This window comes from Salvelinus alpinus, chromosome 1, assembly GCF_045679555.1.
Source record: "Salvelinus alpinus chromosome 1, SLU_Salpinus.1, whole genome shotgun sequence".
NCBI lineage: Eukaryota > Metazoa > Chordata > Actinopteri > Salmoniformes > Salmonidae > Salvelinus > Salvelinus alpinus.
Window position 1 is genome coordinate 3,209,113 of NC_092086.1, and position 24,732 is coordinate 3,233,844.

Below are 24,732 nucleotides of genomic sequence, written 5' to 3' on the forward strand. Positions count from 1 at the left end.
TACTGGTCTGAAACTAGACCCCCTACATACTGTTCTGAAACTAGATCCCCTACATACTGGTCTGAAACTAGATCCCCCTACATACTGGTCTGAAACAAGACCCCCTACATACTGGTCTGAAACTAGATCCCCGACATATTGGTCTGAAACTAGATCCCCTACATACTGTTCTGAAACTAGATCCCCTACATACTGGTCTGAAACTAGATCCCCCTACATACTGGTCTGAAACAAGACCCCCTACATACTGGTCTGAAACTAGATCCCCGACATATTGGTCTGAAACTAGATCCCCTACATACTGTTCTGAAACTAGATCCCCTACATACTGGTCTGAAACTAGATCCCCCTACATACTGGTCTGAAACTAGATCCCCTACATACTGGTCTGAAACTAGATCCCCCTACATACTGTTCTGAAACTAGATCCCCCTACATACTGTTCTGAAACTAGACCCCCCCTACATACTGGTCTGAAACTAGATCCCCCTACATACTGGTCTGAAACTAGATCCCCTACATACTGGTCTGAAACTAGACCCCCTACATACTGGTCTGAAACTAGACCCCCCTACATACTGGTCTGAAACTAGATCCCCCTACATACTGGTCTGAAACTAGATCCCCTACATACTGGTCTGAAACTAGATCCCCTACATACTGGTCTGAAACTAGATCCCTGACGTACTGGTCTGAAACTAGATCCCCTACATACTGGTCTGAAACTAGATCCCTGACATACTGGTCTGAAACTAGATCCCCCTACATACTGGTCTGAAACTAGATCCCCCTACATACTGGTATGAAACTAGATCCCCCTACATACTGGTCTGAAACTAGACCCCCCTACATACTGGTCTGAAACTAGATCCACCTACATACTGGTCTGAAACTAGATCCCCCTACATACTGGTCTGAAACTAGACCCCCCTACATACTGGTCTGAAACTAGATCCCCCTACATACTGGTCTGAAACCAGATCCCCTACATACTGGTCTGAAACAAGATCCCCTACATACTGGTCTGAAACTAGATCCCCTACATACTGGTCTGAAACAAGATCCCCTACATACTGGTCTGAAACTAGATCCCCTACATACTGGTCTGAAACTAGATCCCCCTACATACTGGTCTGAAACTAGATCCCCCTACATACTGGTCTGAAACCAGATCCCCTACATACTGGTCTGAAACAAGATCCCCTACATACTGGTCTGAAACTAGATCCCCTACATACTGGTCTGAAACTAGATCCCCCTACATACTGTTCTGAAACTAGATCCCCCTACATACTGGTCTGAAACTAGATCCCCCTACATACTGGTCTGAAACTAGATCCCCCTACATACTGGTCTGAAACTAGACCCCCCTACATACTGGTCTGAAACTAGATCCCCTACATACTGGTCTGAAACTAGATCCCTGACGTACTGGTCTGAAACTAGATCCCCTACATACTGTTCTGAAACTAGATCCCCCTACATACTGGTCTGAAACTAGATCCCCCTACATACTGGTATGAAACTAGATCCCCCTACATACTGGTATGAAACTAGATCTCCTACATACTGGTCTGAAACTAGATCCCCCTACATACTGGTCTGAAACTAGACCCCCCTACATACTGGTCTGAAACTAGATCCACCTACATACTGGTCTGAAACTAGATCTCCCTACATACTGGTCTGAAACTAGACCCCCCTAAATACTGGTCTGAAACTAGATCCCCCTACATACTGGTCTGAAACTAGATCCCCCTACATACTGGTCTGAAACCAGATCCCCTACATACTGGTCTGAAACAAGATCCCCTACATACTGGTCTGAAACTAGATCCCCTACATACTGGTCAGAAACTAGATCCCCCTACATACTGTTCTGAAACTAGATCCCCCTACATACTGGTATGAAACTAGACCCCCCTACATACTGTTCTGAAACTAGATCCCCCTACATACTGGTCTGAAACCAGATCCCCTACATACTGGTCTGAAACACGATCCCCTACATACTGGTCTGAAACTAGATCCCCTACATACTGGTCTGAAACTAGATCCCCCTACATACTGTTCTGAAACTAGATCCCCCTACATACTGGTCTGAAACTAGATCCCCCTACATACTGTTCTGAAACTAGATCCCCCTACATACTGGTCTGAAACTAGACCCCCCTACATACTGGTCTGAAACTAGATCCCCTACATACTGGTCTGAAACTAGATCCCTGACGTACTGGTCTGAAACTAGATCCCCTACATACTGTTCTGAAACTAGATCCCCCTACATACTGGTCTGAAACTAGATCCCCCTACATACTGGTATGAAACTAGATCCCCCTACATACTGGTATGAAACTAGATCTCCTACATACTGGTCTGAAACTAGATCCCCCTACATACTGGTCTGAAACTAGACCCCCCTACATACTGGTCTGAAACTAGATCCACCTACATACTGGTCTGAAACTAGATCTCCCTACATACTGGTCTGAAACTAGACCCCCCTAAATACTGGTCTGAAACTAGATCCCCCTACATACTGGTCTGAAACTAGATCCCCCTACATACTGGTCTGAAACCAGATCCCCTACATACTGGTCTGAAACAAGATCCCCTACATACTGGTCTGAAACTAGATCCCCTACATACTGGTCTGAAACTAGATCCCCCTACATACTGTTCTGAAACTAGATCCCCCTACATACTGGTATGAAACTAGACCCCCCTACATACTGTTCTGAAACTAGATCCCCCTACATACTGTTCTGAAACTAGATCCCCCTACATACTGGTCTGAAACTAGACCCCCTACATACTGTTCTGAAACTAGATCCCCCTACATACTGTTCTGAAACTAGATCCCCTACATACTGGTCTGAAACTAGATCCCCCTACATACTGGTCTGAAACTAGATCCCCGACATATTGGTCTGAAACTAGATCCCCTACATACTGTTCTGAAACTAGATCCCCTACATACTGGTCTGAAACTAGATCCCCCTACATACTGTTCTGAAACTAGACCCCCTACATACTGTTCTGAAACTAGATCCCCTACATACTGGTCTGAAACTAGATCCCCCTACATACTGTTCTGAAACTAGATCCCCCTACATACTGGTCTGAAACTAGACCCCCCCTACATACTGGTCTGAAACTAGATCCCCCTACATACTGGTCTGAAACTAGATCCCCTACATACTGGTCTGAAACTAGACCCCCTACATACTGGTCTGAAACTAGACCCCCCTACATACTGGTCTGAAACTAGATCCCCCTACATACTGGTCTGAAACTAGATCCCCTACATACTGGTCTGAAACTAGATCCCTGACGTACTGGTCTGAAACTAGATCCCCTACATACTGTTCTGAAACTAGATCCCCCTACATACTGGTCTGAAACTAGATCCCCCTACATACTGGTCTGAAACTAGACCCCCCTACATACTGGTCTGAAACTAGATCCACCTACATACTGGTCTGAAACTAGACCCCCCTACATACTGGTCTGAAACTAGATCCCCCTACATACTGGTCTGAAACTAGACCCCCCTACATACTGGTCTGAAACTAGATCCCCCTACATACTGGTCTGAAACCAGATCCCCTACATACTGGTCTGAAACAAGATCCCCTACATACTGGTCTGAAACTAGATCCCCTACATACTGTTCTGAAACTAGATCCCCCTACATACTGGTATGAAACTAGATCCCCCTACATACTGGTCTGAAACTAGACCCCCCTACATACTGGTCTGAAACTAGATCCACCTACATACTGGTCTGAAACTAGATCCCCCTACATACTGGTCTGAAACTAGACCCCCCTACATACTGGTCTGAAACTAGATCCCCCTACATACTGGTCTGAAACCAGATCCCCTACATACTGGTCTGAAACAAGATCCCCTACATACTGGTCTGAAACTAGATCCCCTACATACTGGTCTGAAACTAGATCCCCCTACATACTGTTCTGAAACTAGATCCCCCTACATACTGGTCTGAAACTAGATCCCCCTACATACTGTTCTGAAACTAGATCCCCCTACATACTGGTCTGAAACTAGACCCCCCTACATACTGGTCTGAAACTAGATCCCCTACATACTGGTCTGAAACTAGATCCCTGACGTACTGGTCTGAAACTAGATCCCCTACATACTGTTCTGAAACTAGATCCCCCTACATACTGGTCTGAAACTAGATCCCCCTACATACTGGTATGAAACTAGATCCCCCTACATACTGGTATGAAACTAGATCTCCTACATACTGGTCTGAAACTAGATCCCCCTACATACTGGTCTGAAACTAGACCCCCCTACATACTGGTCTGAAACTAGATCCACCTACATACTGGTCTGAAACTAGATCTCCCTACATACTGGTCTGAAACTAGACCCCCCTAAATACTGGTCTGAAACTAGATCCCCCTACATACTGGTCTGAAACTAGATCCCCCTACATACTGGTCTGAAACCAGATCCCCTACATACTGGTCTGAAACAAGATCCCCTACATACTGGTCTGAAACTAGATCCCCTACATACTGGTCTGAAACTAGATCCCCCTACATACTGTTCTGAAACTAGATCCCCCTACATACTGGTATGAAACTAGACCCCCCTACATACTGTTCTGAAACTAGATCCCCCTACATACTGTTCTGAAACTAGATCCCCCTACATACTGGTCTGAAACTAGACCCCCTACATACTGTTCTGAAACTAGATCCCCCTACATACTGTTCTGAAACTAGATCCCCTACATACTGGTCTGAAACTAGATCCCCCTACATACTGGTCTGAAACAAGACCCCCTACATACTGGTCTGAAACTAGATCCCCGACATATTGGTCTGAAACTAGATCCCCTACATACTGTTCTGAAACTAGATCCCCTACATACTGGTCTGAAACTAGATCCCCCTACATACTGGTCTGAAACTAGATCCCCTACATACTGGTCTGAAACTAGATCCCCCTACATACTGTTCTGAAACTAGATCCCCCTACATACTGTTCTGAAACTAGACCCCCCCTACATACTGGTCTGAAACTAGATCCCCCTACATACTGGTCTGAAACTAGATCCCCTACATACTGGTCTGAAACTAGACCCCCTACATACTGGTCTGAAACTAGACCCCCCTACATACTGGTCTGAAACTAGATCCCCCTACATACTGGTCTGAAACTAGATCCCCTACATACTGGTCTGAAACTAGATCCCTGACGTACTGGTCTGAAACTAGATCCCCTACATACTGTTCTGAAACTAGATCCCCCTACATACTGGTCTGAAACTAGACCCCCCTACATACTGGTCTGAAACTAGATCCCCCTACATACTGGTATGAAACTAGATCCCCCTACATACTGGTCTGAAACTAGACCCCCCTACATACTGGTCTGAAACTAGATCCACCTACATACTGGTCTGAAACTAGATCCCCCTACATACTGGTCTGAAACTAGACCCCCCTACATACTGGTCTGAAACTAGATCCCCCTACATACTGGTCTGAAACCAGATCCCCTACATACTGGTCTGAAACAAGATCCCCTACATACTGGTCTGAAACTAGATCCCCTACATACTGGTCTGAAACTAGATCCCCCTACATACTGTTCTGAAACTAGATCCCCCTACATACTGGTATGAAACTAGACCCCCCTACATACTGGTCTGAAACTAGATCCCCCTACATACTGTTCTGAAACTAGATCCCCCTACATACTGTTCTGAAACTAGATCCCCCTACATACTGGTATGAAACTAGACCCCCTACATACTGGTCTGAAACTAGATCCCCCTACATACTGGTCTGAAACTAGACCCCCTACATACTGTTCTGAAACTAGATCCCCCTACATACTGGTCTGAAACTAGATCCCCCTACATACTGTTCTGAAACTAGATCCCCCTACATACTGGTCTGAAACTAGATCCCCCTACATACTGGTATGAAACTAGATCCCCCTACATACTGGTATGAAACTAGATCTCCTACATACTGGTATGAAACTAGATCCCCCTACATACTGGTCTGAAACTAGACCCCCCTACATACTGGTCTGAAACTAGATCCACCTACATACTGGTCTGAAACTAGATCCCCCTACATACTGGTCTGAAACTAGATCCCCCTACATACTGTTCTGAAACTAGATCCCCCTACATACTGGTCTGAAACTAGATCCCCCTACATACTGGTATGAAACTAGATCCCCCTACATACTGGTATGAAACTAGATCTCCTACATACTGGTCTGAAACTAGATCCCCCTACATACTGGTCTGAAACTTGACCCCCCCTACATACTGGTCTGAAACTAGATCCACCTACATACTGGTCTGAAACTAGATCCCCCTACATACTGGTCTGAAACTAGACCCCCCTAAATACTGGTCTGAAACCAGATCCCCTACATACTGGTCTGAAACAAGATCCCCTACATACTGGTCTGAAACTAGATCCCCTACATACTGTTCTGAAACTAGATCCCCCTACATACTGTTCTGAAACTAGATCCCCCTACATACTGGTATGAAACTAGACCCCCCTACATACTGTTCTGAAACTAGATCCCCTACATACTGGTCTGAAACTAGATCCCCTACATACTGGTCTGAAACTAGATCCCCCTACATACTGGTCTGAAACTAAATCCCCCTACATACTGGTCTGAAACTAGATCCCCTACATACTGTTCTGAAACTAGATCCCCCTACATACTGTTCTGAAACTAGATCCCCCTACATACTGGTATGAAACTAGACCCCCCTACATACTGGTCTGAAACTAGATCCCCCTACATACTGTTCTGAAACTAGATCCCCCTACATACTGGTATGAAACTAGACCCCCTACATACTGGTCTGAAACTAGATCCCCCTACATACTGTTCTGAAACTAGATCCCCCTACATACTGGTCTGAAACTAGACCCCCTACATACTGGTCTGAAACTAGATCCCCTACATACTGTTCTGAAACTAGATCCCCTACATACTGGTCTGAAACTAGATCCCCCTACATACTGGTCTGAAACAAGACCCCCTACATACTGGTCTGAAACTAGATCCCCGACATATTGGTCTGAAACTAGATCCCCTACATACTGTTCTGAAACTAGATCCCCTACATACTGGTCTGAAACTAGATCCCCCTACATACTGTTCTGAAACTAGACCCCCTACATACTGTTCTGAAACTAGATCCCCTACATACTGGTCTGAAACTAGATCCCCCTACATACTGTTCTGAAACTAGATCCCCCTACATACTGGTCTGAAACTAGACCCCCCTACATACTGGTCTGAAACTAGATCCCCCTACATACTGGTCTGAAACTAGATCCCCTACATACTGGTCTGAAACTAGACCCCCTACATACTGGTCTGAAACTAGACCCCCCTACATACTGGTCTGAAACTAGATCCCCCTACATACTGGTCTGAAACTAGATCCCCTACATACTGGTCTGAAACTAGATCCCTGACGTACTGGTCTGAAACTAGATCCCCTACATACTGTTCTGAAACTAGATCCCCCTACATACTGGTCTGAAACTAGACCCCCCTACATACTGGTCTGAAACTAGATCCCCCTACATACTGGTATGAAACTAGATCCCCCTACATACTGGTCTGAAACTAGACCCCCCTACATACTGGTCTGAAACTAGATCCACCTACATACTGGTCTGAAACTAGATCCCCCTACATACTGGTCTGAAACTAGACCCCCCTACATACTGGTCTGAAACTAGATCCCCCTACATACTGGTCTGAAACCAGATCCCCTACATACTGGTCTGAAACAAGATCCCCTACATACTGGTCTGAAACTAGATCCCCTACATACTGGTCTGAAACTAGATCCCCCTACATACTGTTCTGAAACTAGATCCCCCTACATACTGGTATGAAACTAGACCCCCCTACATACTGGTCTGAAACTAGATCCCCCTACATACTGTTCTGAAACTAGATCCCCTACATACTGGTCTGAAACTAGACCCCCTACATACTGTTCTGAAACTAGATCCCCTACATACTGGTCTGAAACTAGACCCCCTACATACTGGTCTGAAACTAGATCCCCTACATACTGGTCTGAAACTAGATCCCCCTACATACTGGTCTGAAACAAGACCCCCTACATACTGGTCTGAAACTAGATCCCCGACATATTGGTCTGAAACTAGATCCCCTACATACTGTTCTGAAACTAGATCCCCTACATACTGGTCTGAAACTAGATCCCCCTACATACTGTTCTGAAACTAGACCCCCTACATACTGTTCTGAAACTAGATCCCCTACATACTGGTCTGAAACTAGATCCCCCTACATACTGGTCTGAAACTAGATCCCCTACATACTGGTCTGAAACTAGACCCCCCTACATACTGGTCTGAAACTAGACCCCCCTACATACTGGTCTGAAACTAGATCCCCTACATACTGGTCTGAAACTAGATCCCCTACATACTGGTCTGAAACTAGACCCCCCTACATACTGGTCTGAAACTAGATCCCCCTACATACTGGTCTGAAACTAGACCCCCTACATACTGGTCTGAAACTAGATCCCCCTACATACTGGTCTGAAACTAGACCCCCTACATACTGGTCTGAAACTAGACCCCCCTACATACTGGTCTGAAACTAGATCCACCTACATACTGGTCTGAAACTAGATCCCCCTACATACTGGTCTGAAACTAGACCCCCCTACATACTGGTCTGAAACTAGATCCCCCTACATACTGGTATGAAACTAGACCCCCTACATACTGGTCTGAAACTAGATCCCCCTACATACTGGTCTGAAACTAGACCCCCTACATACTGTTCTGAAACTAGATCCCCCTACATACTGGTCTGAAACTAGATCCCCCTACATACTGTTCTGAAACTAGATCCCCCTACATACTGGTCTGAAACTAGATCCCCCTACATACTGGTATGAAACTAGATCCCCCTACATACTGGTATGAAACTAGATCTCCTACATACTGGTCTGAAACTAGATCCCCCTACATACTGGTCTGAAACTAGACCCCCCTACATACTGGTCTGAAACTAGATCCACCTACATACTGGTCTGAAACTAGATCCCCCTACATACTGGTCTGAAACTAGATCCCCCTACATACTGTTCTGAAACTAGATCCCCCTACATACTGGTCTGAAACTAGATCCCCCTACATACTGGTATGAAACTAGATCCCCCTACATACTGGTATGAAACTAGATCTCCTACATACTGGTCTGAAACTAGATCCCCCTACATACTGGTCTGAAACTTGACCCCCCCTACATACTGGTCTGAAACTAGATCCACCTACATACTGGTCTGAAACTAGATCCCCCTACATACTGGTCTGAAACTAGACCCCCCTAAATACTGGTCTGAAACTAGATCCCCCTACATACTGGTCTGAAACCAGATCCCCTACATACTGGTCTGAAACTAGATCCCCTACATACTGTTCTGAAACTAGATCCCCCTACATACTGTTCTGAAACTAGATCCCCCTACATACTGGTATGAAACTAGACCCCCCTACATACTGGTCTGAAACTAGATCCCCCTACATACTGTTCTGTAACTAGATCCCCCTACATACTGGTATGAAACTAGACCCCCTACATACTGGTCTGAAACTAGATCCCCCTACATACTGTTCTGAAACTAGATCCCCCTACATACTGGTCTGAAACTAGACCCCCTACATACTGGTCTGAAACTAGATCCCCTACATACTGTTCTGAAACTAGATCCCCTACATACTGGTCTGAAACTAGATCCCCCTACATACTGGTCTGAAACAAGACCCCCTACATACTGGTCTGAAACTAGATCCCCGACATATTGGTCTGAAACTAGATCCCCTACATACTGTTCTGAAACTAGATCCCCTACATACTGGTCTGAAACTAGATCCCCCTACATACTGTTCTGAAACTAGACCCCCTACATACTGTTCTGAAACTAGATCCCCTACATACTGGTCTGAAACTAGATCCCCCTACATACTGTTCTGAAACTAGATCCCCCTACATACTGGTCTGAAACTAGACCCCCCTACATACTGGTCTGAAACTAGATCCCCCTACATACTGGTCTGAAACTAGATCCCCTACATACTGGTCTGAAACTAGACCCCCTACATACTGGTCTGAAACTAGACCCCCCTACATACTGGTCTGAAACTAGATCCCCCTACATACTGGTCTGAAACTAGATCCCCTACATACTGGTCTGAAACTAGATCCCTGACGTACTGGTCTGAAACTAGATCCCCTACATACTGTTCTGAAACTAGATCCCCCTACATACTGGTCTGAAACTAGACCCCCCTACATACTGGTCTGAAACTAGATCCCCCTACATACTGGTATGAAACTAGATCCCCCTACATACTGGTCTGAAACTAGACCCCCCTACATACTGGTCTGAAACTAGATCCACCTACATACTGGTCTGAAACTAGATCCCCCTACATACTGGTCTGAAACTAAACCCCCCTACATACTGGTCTGAAACTAGATCCCCCTACATACTGGTCTGAAACCAGATCCCCTACATACTGGTCTGAAACAAGATCCCCTACATACTGGTCTGAAACTAGATCCCCTACATACTGGTCTGAAACTAGATCCCCCTACATACTGTTCTGAAACTAGATCCCCCTACATACTGGTATGAAACTAGACCCCCGTACATACTGGTCTGAAACTAGATCCCCCTACATACTGTTCTGAAACTAGATCCCCTACATACTGGTCTGAAACTAGACCCCCTACATACTGTTCTGAAACTAGATCCCCTACATACTGGTCTGAAACTAGACCCCCTACATACTGGTCTGAAACTAGATCCCCTACATACTGGTCTGAAACTAGATCCCCCTACATACTGGTCTGAAACAAGACCCCCTACATACTGGTCTGAAACTAGATCCCCGACATATTGGTCTGAAACTAGATCCCCTACATACTGTTCTGAAACTAGATCCCCTACATACTGGTCTGAAACTAGATCCCCCTACATACTGTTCTGAAACTAGACCCCCTACATACTGTTCTGAAACTAGATCCCCTACATACTGGTCTGAAACTAGATCCCCCTACATACTGGTCTGAAACTAGATCCCCTACATACTGGTCTGAAACTAGACCCCCCTACATACTGGTCTGAAACTAGACCCCCCTACATACTGGTCTGAAACTAGATCCCCTACATACTGGTCTGAAACTAGATCCCCTACATACTGGTCTGAAACTAGACCCCCCTACATACTGGTCTGAAACTAGATCCCCCTACATACTGGTCTGAAACTAGACCCCCTACATACTGGTCTGAAACTAGATCCCCCTACATACTGGTCTGAAACTAGACCCCCTACATACTGGTCTGAAACTAGACCCCCCTACATACTGGTCTGAAACTAGATCCACCTACATACTGGTCTGAAACTAGATCCCCCTACATACTGGTCTGAAACTAGACCCCCCTACATACTGGTCTGAAACTAGATCCCCCTACATACTGGTCTGAAACCAGATCCCCTACATACTGGTCTGAAACAAGATCCCCTACATACTGGTCTGAAACTAGATCCCCTACATACTGGTCTGAAACTAGACCCCCCTACATACTGGTCTGAAACTAGATCCCCCTACATACTGGTCTGAAACTAGACCCCCTACATACTGGTCTGAAACTAGATCCCCCTACATACTGGTCTGAAACTAGACCCCCTACATACTGGTCTGAAACTAGACCCCCTACATACTGGTCTGAAACTAGATCCCCCTACATACTGGTCTGAAACTAGATCCCCCTACATACTGGTCTGAAACTAGATCCCCCTACATACTGGTCTGAAACTAGATCCCCAACATACTGGTCTGAAACTAGATCCGTCTACATACTGGTCTGAAACTAGATCCCCGACATACTGGTCTGAAACTAGATCCCCGACATACTGGTCTGAAACTAGATCCCCGACATACTGGTCTGAAACTAGATCCCCGACATACTGGTCTGAAACTAGATCCCCGACATACTGGTCTGAAACTAGATCCCCCTACATACTGGTCTGAAACTAGACCCCCTACATACTGGTCTGAAACTAGACCCCCTACATACTGGTCTGAAACTAGATCCCCCTACATACTGGTCTGAAACTAGATCCCCTACATACTGGTCTGAAACTAGATCCCCCTACATACTGGTCTGAAACTAGACCCCCCTACATACTGGTCTGAAACTAGATCCCCTACATACTGGTCTGAAACTAGATCCCCTACATACTGGTCTGAAACTAGACCCCCCTACATACTGGTCTGAAACTAGATCCCCCTACATACTGGTCTGAAACTAGATCCCCCTACATACTGGTCTGAAACTAGATCCCCAACATACTGGTCTGAAACTAGATCCGTCTACATACTGGTCTGAAACTAGATCCCTGACATACTGGTCTGAAACTAGATCCCCGACATACTGGTCTGAAACTAGATCCCCGACATACTGGTCTGAAACTAGATCCCCGACATACTGGTCTGAAACTAGATCCCCGACATACTGGTCTGAAACTAGATCCCCGACATACTGGTCTGAAACTAGATCCCCCTACATACTGGTCTGAAACTAGATCCCCGACATACTGGTCTGAAACTAGATCCCCCTACATACTGGTCTGAAACTAGATCCCCCTACATACTGGTCTGAAACTAGATCCCCAACATACTGGTCTGAAACTAGATCCGTCTACATACTGGTCTGAAACTAGATCCCTGACATACTGGTCTGAAACTAGATCCCCGACATACTGGTCTGAAACTAGATCCCCGACATACTGGTCTGAAACTAGATCCCCGACATACTGGTCTGAAACTAGATCCCCGACATACTGGTCTGAAACTAGATCCCTGACATACTGGTCTGAAACTAGACCCCCTACATACTGGTCTGAAACTAGATCCCCGACATACTGGTCTGAAACTAGATCCCCCTACATACTGGTCTGAAACTAGATCCCCTACATACTGGTCTGAAACTAGATCCCCCTACATACTGGTCTGAAACTAGATCCCCCTACATACTGGTCTGAAACTAGACGCCCTACATACTGGTCTGAAACTAGAATAATAAAAATGTTGGGGGAGGTTCTCTTCTGCTGTTCAACCAATCCAGTGAATGTGTCTCCAATATTGATTAGCATTGTGGATAATGTGTCTCCAATATTGATTAGCATTGTGGATAATGTGTCTCCAATATTGATTAGCATTGTGGATAATGTGTCTCCAATATTGATTAGCATTGGGGATAATGTGTCTCCAATATTGATTAGCATTGGGGATAATGTGTCTCCAATATTGATTAACATTGGGGATAATGTGTCTCCAATATTGATTAGCATTGTGGATAATGTGTCTCCAATATTGATTAGCATTGTGGATAATGTGTCTCCAATATTGATTAGCATTGTGGATAATGTGTCTCCAATATTGATCAGCATTGTGGATAATGTGTCTCCAATATTGATCAGCATTGTGGATAATGTGTCTCCAATATTGATTAGCATTGGGGATAATGTGTATCCAATATTGATTAGCATTGTGGATAATGTGTCTCCAATATTGATTAGTGTGTGTGTGTGTGTGTGTAGTAACTCACTCCTGTTCCTCTCGTATCTTGTCCTCTACAGCCTTCAAGGCAGCAGCCAACGACGCGCTCGTCTCCTCCAGCTTCTGATGCACAGACTCCGCCTCTGACATCGCCACGCTGACCGCCGCCACCGTCCCCATGTCCACGGACACGCCACCGATGGAGGAGCGGGGGGGTTTGATAGGTGGAGGGGTGGGGGTGAGGGGGGTGTGGGGACTCTGGGGGGTGAGGGGGGTGTGGGGACTCTGAGCGGGAGGGGTGGGGGGTTTGGCTGTGGGGTTGGGGGAGGAGGAGGAGGGGGGGGAGGTGGGTGTGGTTATAGAGTGGAGGTGTTTGGTTGGTTTAGGGGCTGTGGGGGGAGGAGCCGGTTTGGGGGAGACTGGGGGAGGAATCTTCTTTCCTTCAACTGGAGAGAGAGGAAGGAGCGAGAGAGAGAGGAAGGAGCGAGAGAGAGAGGAAGGAGCGAGAGAGAGAGAGGAAGGAGAGAGAGGAAGGAGCGAGAGAGAGAGAGAGGAAGGAGCGAGAGAGAGAGAGAGGAAGGAGCGAGAGAGAGAGAGAGGAAGGAGCGAGAGAGAGAGAGAGGAAGGAGCGAGAGAGAGAGAGAGGAAGGAGCGAGAGAGAGAGAGAGGAAGGAGCGAGAGAGAGAGGAAGGAGCGAGAGAGAGAGAGAAAGGAGCGAGAGAGAGAGAGAGGAAGGAGCGAGAGAGAGAGAGAGGAAGGAGCGAGAGAGAGAGAGAGAGAGAGGAAGGAGCGAGAGAGAGGAAGGAAGGAGCGAGGGAGAGGAAGGAGAGAGAGGAAGGAGCGAGAGAGAGGAAGGAGAGAGAGGAAGGAGCGAGAGAGAGAGAGGAAGGAGCGAGAGAGAGAGGAAGGAGCGAGAGAGAGAGAGAGGAAGGAGAGAGAGAGAGAGAGAGGAAGGAGCGAGAGAGAGAGAGCAAGGAGCGAGAGAGAGAGAGCAAGGAGCGAGAGAGAGAGAGGAAGGAGCGAGAGAGAGAGAGGAAGGAGCGAGAGAGAGAGAGGAAGGAGCGAGAGAGAGAGAGGAAGGAGCGAGAGGAAGGAGCGAGAGAGAGAGAGAGAGGAAGGAGCGAGAGAGAGAGAGAGGAAGGAGCGAGAGAGAGAGAGGAAGGAGCGAGAGAGAGAGAGGAAGGAGCGAGAGAGAGAGAGAGGAAGGAGCGAGAGAGAGAGAGGAAGGAGCGAGGGAGAGAGAGAGAGGAAGGAGCGAGGGAGAGGAAGGAGAGAGAGAGGGAGAGGAAGGAGCGAGAGAGGGAGATTAGCCGACAGACAGACCTATAGGTGAGAACTTTACATTGAGAGCTGGGCATCAGTATTACATGCTAGTAAATCCCAGTGCCGGACAGTACCTGGGCTGCCGGGGGTGCCTGGTCCAGGCAGGGGTACTCTTCTAGAGGAGGACTGTCTCCTCATCTGAGCCAGGACAGGTTTGGGGGAGACAGGGGGTTTGGGTTTCCTCACAGGGGTCACCGCTCCTCCCCCTTCTCCTCCCGCCACCACCCCTGGTCCTCTCAGGTCTGAGCTGTCCCTGAGAGGAGGCGTAGCCTGGATCGGACTAGGCTCCGCCTCTCCCATCTCATACACCGGCCGGCGTTTAACGGTGGCGGTGCCGTTCTCGTACGGTACGGCTGGCCCCGGCTCCGGCCCGGTAACGGCCCCGGTGTTAGCGGCCCCGGTGTCAGCGGCCCACGTGTTGGAGGTCCCGGTGATGTCTGCGATGCCGCTCTCTGAGAAGCCCTCAGGCTCCTTGTCTCTGCTCTTGGGACGCCGCTTGACGGTGGAAGACTCCGTCAGGGTGAAACGGGACCCGTTGGGGTGGGGCTTGTTGCAGCGGGGACGCCGTTTCAGGGTTGCCGTGGCGTCGACCCGGGACAGCTCATCCTGAGGAAGGGAGAACACGCCGTCTCCATGGAGACCGTCTCCATCACCGTCGCCCTGGAGACAAACATAACGACACAGTTTATTAATGACAAGATTAGATTTTGTGACCCCCCCCCCCAAAAAAAAAAAAAGTTTAATAATTTTTCATGTACTGACACATCTCAGTGTTTTCATACAAATTCCTAGAAACATATAGATCTCACCTCTGTTTCTGCTTCTTCTTCTCCTCTCTGCCTCTTCGTAGTCTGTTTCCTCTCAGCAGCAAACGGAAGGCTCTCAGCCGAACTACCGGAAGAAGGGGTGTGAGGAGACGAGGGGTGAGGGGAGGAGGGGGAGCGAGGGGAGGAGGGCAGCTGGGGTGTAGAAGGTTGGGGTGCAGTAGACAGGGGCGCGGGGGTAGGTCTGTCCCTCCTCGCTGCGGCGACCAGCTCAGTAACAGGACCACTGATGGTCCTACGGCGGTTCACCACCTCCCCGTCCAGACCAATGGCATCCCGCTGCTTACAAATCAAATCAACATTTTATTTGTCACATGCGCCAAATACAACTACGTAGATTTTACAGTGAAAACGCTGACTGACGAGCCTCACCAAACGATGCAAACAATACCAAACAATAAATATAAAATGGTAACATCAATACACACGAATGGAGCTATATACAGGAAGTACCAGATCAATGTGGAGCTATATACAGGAAGTACCAGATCAATGTGGAGCTATATACAGGAAGTACCAGATCAATGAGGAGCTATATACAGGAAGTACCAGTACCAGATCAATGTGAAGCTATATACAGGGAGTACCAGATTAATGTGGAGCTATATACAGGAAGTACCAGATCAACGTGGAGCTATATACAGGAAGTACCAGTACCAGATCAATGTGGAGCTATATACAGGACGTACCAGATCAATGTGGAGCTATATACAGGAAGTACCAGATCAATGTGGAGCTATATACAGGAAGTACCAGATCAACGTGAAGCTATATACAGGAAGTACCAGATCAATGTGGAACTATATACAGGAAGTACCAGATCAATGTGGAGCTATATACAGGAAGTACCAGTACAATGTGGAGCTATATACAGGAAGTACCAGATCAATGTGGAGCTATATACAGGGAGTACCAGTACCAGATCAATGTGGAGCTATATACAGGAAGTACGAGATCAATGTGGAGCTATATACAGGAAGTACCAGATCAATGTGGAGCTATATACAGGGAGTACCAGTACCAGATCAATGTGGAGCTATATACAGGAAGTACCAGTACCAGACCAATGTGGAGATATATACAGGAAGTACCAGATCAATGTGCTGAGGTATGAGATATTTGAGGTAGATATGTACATGAAGGCAGGGTAAAGTGACAGAGATAGTGACAGAGAGAGAGACAGAGATAGTGACAGAGAGAGATAGTGACAGAGAGAGATAGTGACAGAGATAGTGACAGAGAGAGAGAGATAGTGACAGAGAGAGAGAGAGATAGTGACAGAGAGAGATAGTGGCAGAGAGAGAGACAGAGATAGTGACAGAGAGAGATAGTGACAGAGAGAGATAGTGACAGAGATAGTGACAGAGAGAGAGAGATAGTGACAGAGAGAGAGAGAGATAGTGACACAGAGAGAGAGATAGTGACAGAGAGAGAGAGAGATAGTGAGAGAGAGATAGTGACAGAGAGAGAGATAGTGACAGAGAGAGAGACAGAGATAGTGAGAGAGATAATGACAGAGAGAGAGAGATAGTGACAGAGAGAGAGATAGTGACAGAGAGAGAGACAGAGATAGTGAGAGAGAGAGAGAGAGATAGTGACACAGAGAGAGAGAGAGATAGTGACAGAGAGAGAGAGAGAGAGATAGTGACAGAGATAATGACAGAGAGAGAAAGAGAGAGAGAGTTTTGAAACACACAACCTCTCCCTACCTGTAGGAAGTTTCTCTGTGTAGCCACGCCCTTGGCCCCGCCCCCGATGGAGGACATTTCCAACATGGCCGCTATGCTCCTCACGCTGCCCGCGCTCCCCGTATCCACGACGGCCGTCTCCACGGATACACCCAGGTCGCTGGCCCGCCGCTGGGGGTTGTAGGGCACGCCCAGCAGCCCGTCCGCCGTGTGTGTCAGTGTGTGTGTGTCGGTGAGGTTGGAGTTCGAGATCGCTGAGCTGGAGCGTTTGGGAGGCGGAGGGGGCGGGCCTTTCTTCTTGGGCCGCAGGGCGATGGACTGTGATTGGCTGCGGTTGACGTTCTTGTCCTGGTTGCGTACGGAGTGGCTGCGGCTGACCCGGTGAGTCACCGTGGCGTATTTACCTGTCCCGCCCCCTGCTAGCCTCCCTGGAGGGGCCACTCCTGTCCCCGCCCCTGCACCTCCACCCCCCCTCTCCTCCACCTCCCCGTCAGACCCGGCGTAGCGATTCAGACTGTTAGCTCGCTTCTTAAGGAGGGCCTCACCCGCCTCACCTATCTCTCCCCCGTCTCCCCCCTCAGCCTCCGGAGGCAGGCACAGGAGGGGAACAGACACCTGGGGGCTGGGCTGCCGCTGGAGGGTGCTCTCCTTCTCCCTCTCAATCCCCCTCTCTTTCTCCCTCTCAATCACCCTCTCCTTCTCCCTCTCAATCACCCTCTCCTTTTCCCTCTCAACCCCCCTCTCTTTCTCCCTCTCAACCCCCCTCTCTTTCTCCCTCTCAACCCCCCTCTCTTTCTCCCTCTCAACCCCCCTCTCTTTCTCCCTCTCAACCCCCCTCTCTTTCTCCCTCTCAATCCCCCTCTCCTTCTCCCTCTCCTCTTCCTCCATCGGCTGGGCTGTAGGCTGAGATTGGGGAGTAGGTGTGGGTTGCTGCTGGGGCTGAGGACCAGGCTGGGGCTGAGTCTGGCTGTTGGAAGTCCCGCGATGTGTGATGGACTGGGGGTGAGAGCGGGGGGAGCCAGGCCTCTCTCCTTGTATTAGCTGTGGGGAGGATTTGGGTTTGGCCTGCGGTGAGGGGCCCGGGGCGGAGGTGGAGGAGTGCAGGGGTTTCTTGGTGGGGGTGTGAGGGGGAGTGTAAGGGGGTGCCGGCATTGAGTGGGCGTGAGAGGGCGGGCGAGGTTTGGACGAGGCGCTACCCCTCTGGCTCCCCTGGCTGGTCTGCCTCATGGTCCGAGCCTCCTTCTTAGGGGCCACTCCTCCTCCTCCTCCTCCTCCTCTACCCCCTGACCCTACTCCCTCCTCGGGGTCCTTGCTGAGGCTGCGGGTCCTCTGACCCTTGACCTCTGGGCTAGGCTGGATCAGGGCCGTCTGCAGCTCGGGGCTCAACTCGCTGTCCTGGAAGGTGCACAACTTGGGAGAAGTGACGACTTCTGGAGAGAGATGGAGAGATATATTACATATGATGGAGAGAGAGATGGAGGGAGATGAAGAGAGATGGAGGGAGATGAAGAGCCATGGAGAGAGATGGAGAGATGGAGATGAAGAGAGAGAGAGATGTAGAGAGATGAAGAGAGAGAGAGATGGAGAGACATTGAGAGAGAGATGGAGGGAGATGGAGAGACATGGAGAGATGGAGATGGAGACGAAGAGAGAGAGAGAGATGTAGGGAGAGAGAGATGGAGAGACATGGAGAGAGAGATGGAGGGAGATGGAGAGACATGGAGAGAAAGAGATGGAGGGAGATGGAGAGATGGAGACGAAGAGAGAGAGAGAGATGTAGGGAGATGAAGAGAGATGGAGAGACATTGAGAGAGAGATGGAGGGAGATGGAGAGACATGGAGAGAAAGAGCTGGAGGGAGATGGAGAGACATTGAGAGAGAGATGGAGGGAGATGGAGAGACATGGAGAGAAAGAGATGGAGGGAGATGAAGAGAGATGGAGAGAGATAGCGATTTAGAGATGAGTAAGATGGAGAGAGATATCTGACATAACAAACTGGCTACACAAAAAAAACGGCTGGGTTACTGACAGGCATTGGGTCACGTAGTTGGGTTATTTTCTTTAAAAAACTGCTGGGTTATTGATGCTGGGTTATTGAGATATAACCCAGTGGCTTTCAGATAGTTATTTTTGGCCACTCGTGATAGTAAATGCCACTCCGGTTAATCTTTTCTGTTGTATTGTCATCACATGTTAAGGTTGGACACTTTTGTAGATTTAATGAGGCTTACACAAATGCCTGTAAATATTACATTACGTAAATAACCATGTTTTGAATTTTATATTTGAATATCAAAGTTAAATTGAAATTTGCAGTGCAGAAACTTAACGTGATGAACAGGAACGACATTTACTCTCACGGGTAGCCAAAAATAACTATATCAAAGCCCACGCCCCTTAATAGGTCACACCTCCTGAAAATAACCTATGGATTACATTTTTAAAAAGAGCCAGCCGCTGGGTCAACCCGACTGTTGGTTAAAATACAACATCAACTGACGGTTAAATTAACCCATGTTTGGTTAACCCCAACAACCTAAACATGTCGGGTTATTCACGCAACCCATATGGCTGGGTCAACCCAACCCCAACGTGTGTTCTGTCCACTATTTAACCAGCGCTGGGACACCAAATAACCCAAAGAGTGTACTATTGTGACCTCACCGTTGTCAGGGGGCACGTTCTCTGTGGACATCACTTCCTGCTGCTGTGTGATTGGTGGAGGCTTCTTCCTGGTGGAGCTTCGCTCCTCAGAGCCACGTTGCATCTCAGCCAATCGCTTCACAGCTAGCATCAGCTTCTTCTGGTGGCCTAGTGGGGACAAACCACAACAAGATGTGACATGAGATCATATTGTAAGGCGGCTAACGTATAATATGTATTGAACAGTTTAATATACGTGAGCCATTTCAGGAAGCGCAATGTGGCACGTCACTACTTTACAGGAGAGGCATTTTAATGTTGTTTAAAATTTATTTTCGATCAAAATGCGTTTTTTTTTGTTGGCATAAATGCCTTCTGGAACATGTGAACTTTCATGTGCCTTAATAACAAACTTGTATACCGTCTGTAAATATGAATAAAAATTGTCAAATTAAGAGCCGGAACCTTCCCGTTAGCCCATGATTGGCTGAGATAATAAGTGGGCTGGACATGCCCGAGAGAGATGAGTTTGGGATTGGTCTGCCATTGTAGCATGCTTCTGTCTATAGCATGAGCTGCTCAGTGTACTTGCTACAACGTTTAGCCACGGAGAACTGCCAAAAGATGTTGCCACTGCTCTCAACAACATTGCTGCCCTGAATTTAGCAGATCTATCGACAAATATTAGTGGGGCAAAAGGTGCGCTTGACTACTTTCTGGACACGGTCGGTGTGAACCCGGAGTGACTTGACACAACGGGTCAAAACAAGTGTTCATCCATGTTTACGGGTAAGAGGCTACCTACTTTTTCAGATATTATATGTTCATAATTTTTTTTAAATCAGAAAGTCATTTTCATTGCAAGTTAAAGTGTACTGTTAGGCTAGCTAGCGAAACGTTAGCATGCTGGCTCGCTAGCTAGCGAAATATTAGCTTGCTGGCTCGCTAGCTAGCGAAATATTAGCTTGCTTGCTCGCTAGCTAGCGAAACATTAGCTTGCTGGCTCGCTAGCTAGCGATTGTTAGCTTTTTGGCTCGCTAGCTTACGAACGTTAGCTTGCTGGCTCGCTAGCTAGCAAAAGGTTAGCTTGCTGGCTCGTTAGCTAGCGAAACGTTAGCTTGCTGGCTCGTTAGCTAGCAAAACGTTAGGTTGGTTAGATCAGGGGGGGTTAGTAACAGAGTTCAGGAGACGGGTTGGTTAGATCAGGGGGGGTTAGTAACAGAGTTATAATATCGATCAGAGATTGGATGGAAGGAGATCCATTTTTCGGTCTTTAAATCGTTAACGTTATAAGCCGTCTCATATTAAAGGGGCAGTCTGGGATTCTGTTACATCCATTCTCCTTTTGATTTTTGATCAATTCTGTTTTCAAGTGATCGGGGAATTCAGACGACAGGTGAATTTTGACGTCGACATTCAACTATGCGATTGGACGGCAGGACACATTCAGTTGCTTTCCTTCTGCCTTTAAAAGTGTGTGTGTGTGTGTGTGTGTGTGTGTGTGTGTGTGTGTGTGCGTCCTACCCAGCTTGGTAATGCCTATCTCCTGCAGGTCTTCCCAGGTGATATCTGTGATGAAGTCGATGTTTTCATATCCGTTCTGCACCAGAACCTGCTGGTACTGACTCAGCCCTATCGCTGACAACCACTCTGCCAGACTGGACTAAACACACACACACACACACACACACACACACACACACACACACACACACACACACACACACACACACACACACACACACACACACACACACACACACACACACACAAAAGCAATAGTTAGTACAGGCTCAGCCATATCGCTCAGCCATATCGTTACTAACAGGTCTCAGGTCAGTTACTAACAGGTCTCAGGTCAGTTACTAACAGGTCTCAGGTCAGTTACTAACAGGTCTCAGGTCAGTTACTAACAGGTTTCTGGTCAGTTACTAACAGGTTTCTGGTCAGTTACTAACAGGTTTCAGGTCAGTTACTAACAGGTCTCAGGTCAGTTACTAACAGGTCTCAGGTCAGTTACTAACAGGTCTCAGGTCAGTTACTAACAGGTCTCAGGTCTCAGGTTAGTTACTAACAGGTCTCAGGTCAGTTACTAACAGGTTTCTGGTCAGTTACTAACAGGTCTCTGGTCAGTTACTAACAGGTCTCAGGTCAGTTACTAACAGGTTTCTGGTCAGTTACTAACAGGTCTCAGGTCATTTAATAACAGGTCTCAGGTCAGTTACTAACAGGTCTCAGGTCAGTTACTAACAGGTCTCAGGTCAGTTACTAACAGGTCTCAGGTCAGTTACTAACAGGTCTCAGGTCTCAGGTTAGTTACTAACAGGTCTCAGGTCAGTTACTAACAGGTCTCTGGTCAGTTACTAACAGGTCTCTGGTCAGTTACTAACAGGTCTCTGGTCAGTTACTAACAGGTCTCTGGTGAGTTACTAACAGGTCTCAGGTCAGTTACTAACAGGTCTCAGGTCAGTTACTAACAGGTCTCAGGTCAGTTACTAACAGGTCTCAGGTCAGTTACTAACAGGTTTCTGGTCAGTTACTAACAGGTCTCAGGTCAGTTACTAACAGGTCTCAGGTCAGTTACTAACAGGTCTCAGGTCAGTTACTAACAGGTTTCAGGTCAGTTACTAACAGGTCTCAGGTCAGTTACTAACAGGTCTCAGGTCAGTTACTAACAGGTCTCAGGTCAGTTACTAACAGGTCTCAGGTCAGTTACTAACAGGTCTCAGGTCAGTTACTAACAGGTCTCTGGTCAGTTACTAACAGGTCTCTGGTCAGTTACTAACAGGTCTCAGGTCAGTTACTAACAGGTTTCTGGTCAGGGAGCCACTCGGTGACGCTGAGTTTGTTGATCTCTGATGTCATCTTCTTTCGGTGGCCTGGTTTGGTCACTCCGATGGCCGTGAGATCCTACACACACACACACACACACACACACACACACACACACACACACACACACACACACACACACACACACACACACACACACACACACGCGAACCACACACACGCGAACCACACACACGTAGGAAAGATAGGTGAGACACTTTCAAACTCTCCACAGATACACACACTTCATTACCACAGAGACACCGCAGACACCACATACGTGTACACCACAGACACCACAGACACTACAGACACCATAGACACCACAGGCACCACATACACCACAGACACACCAGACAACACAGGCACCACAGACGCAACAGCCACCACATACGTGTACACCACAGACACACCAGACACCACCGACACCATAGACACCACAGGCACCACACACACCACAGAAACACACAGTGTCCAGGTGACAAGCTGTACCACAGGACAGGAGAGGAAGGTAAATGTCCCCAAAGGAAAATAAAGGTGAAGAGGCGAGAGAGAGAGGGGGGGGGGTGAAGACAGAGAGGAAGGAGGGAGAGAGAGCATGTTGGCAGTGAGGAAGAAGAGGAGAGAGAGAGAGCATGTCGGTAGTGAGAAAGAAGAGGAGAGAGAGAGCATGTCGGCAGTGAGGAAGAAGAGGAGAGAGAGCATGTCGGCAGTGAGGAAGAAGAGGAGAGAGAGAGCATGTGGGCAGTGAGAAAGAAGAGGAGAGAGAGAGCATGTCGGTAGTGAGAAAGAAGAGGAGAGAGAGAGCATGTCGGCAGTGAGGAAGAAGAGGAGAGAGAGCATGTCGGCAGTGAGAAAGGAGAGGAGAGAGAGCATGTCGGCAGTGAGGAAGGAGAGGAGAGAGAGCATGTCGGCAGTGAGAAAGGAGAGGAGAGAGAGAGCATGTCGGCAGTGAGGAAGAAGAGGAGAGAGAGCATGTCGGCAGTGAGAAAGGAGAGGAGAGAGAGAGCATGTCGGCAGTGAGGAAGAAGAGGAGAGAGAGAGCATGTCGGCAGTGAGGAAGAAGAGGAGAGAGAGAGCATGTCGGCAGTGAGAAAGAAGAGGAGAGAGAGAGCATGTCGGCAGTGAGAAAGAAGAGGAGAGAGAACATGTTGGCAGTGAGGAAGAAGAGGAGAGAGAGCATGTCGGCAGTGAGAAAGAAGAGGAGAGAGAGAGAGAGCATGTCGGCAGTGAGAAAGAAGAGGAGAGAGAGAGCATGTCGGCAGTGAGAAAGAAGAGGAGAGAGAGCATGTCGGCAGTGAGGAAGGAGAGGAGAGAGAGAGAGCATGTCGGCAGTGAGAAAGGAGAGGAGAGAGAGCATGTCGGCAGTGAGAAAGGAGAGGAGAGAGAGCATGTCGGCAGTGAGGAAGAAGAGGAGAGAGAGCATGTCGGCAGTGAGGAAGAAGAGGAGAGAGAGCATGTCGGCAGTGAGAAAGAAGAGGAGAGAGAGCATGTCGGCAGTGAGGAAGAAGAGGAGAGAGAGCATGTCGGCAGTGAGGAAGAAGAGGAGAGAGAGCATGTCGGCAGTGAGAAAGGAGAGGAGAGAGAGCATGTCGGCAGTGAGAAAGGAGAGGAGAGAGAGAGAGAGCATGTCGGCAGTGAGAAAGAAGAGGAGAGAGAGAGCATGTCGGCAGTGAGAAAGAAGAGGAGAGAGAGCATGTCGGCAGTGAGGAAGAAGAGGAGAGAGAGAGAGCATGTCGGCAGTGAGAAAGGAGAAGAGAGA

General features: G+C 47.8%; 1 protein-coding gene across 1 annotated transcript in view; it reads right to left on the minus strand.

Annotated features, from left to right (window-relative positions):
- Positions 1 to 24,732, minus strand: part of caskin1 (CASK interacting protein 1) — a 185,104-nt gene that overhangs the window by 27,227 nt on the left and 133,145 nt on the right. The window contains exons 17-24 of the mRNA XM_071390941.1: positions 22,947 to 23,048; positions 21,663 to 21,801; positions 20,160 to 20,306; positions 18,359 to 18,924; positions 17,516 to 18,103; positions 15,792 to 16,088; positions 15,057 to 15,642; positions 13,709 to 14,105 (exon numbers count right to left, since the gene is read on the minus strand). Of these exons, the coding sequence (XP_071247042.1) occupies positions 13,709 to 14,105; positions 15,057 to 15,642; positions 15,792 to 16,088; positions 17,516 to 18,103; positions 18,359 to 18,924; positions 20,160 to 20,306; positions 21,663 to 21,801; positions 22,947 to 23,048 (2,822 nt within the window). The remainder of the gene's footprint in view (positions 1 to 13,708; positions 14,106 to 15,056; positions 15,643 to 15,791; positions 16,089 to 17,515; positions 18,104 to 18,358; positions 18,925 to 20,159; positions 20,307 to 21,662; positions 21,802 to 22,946; positions 23,049 to 24,732) is intronic.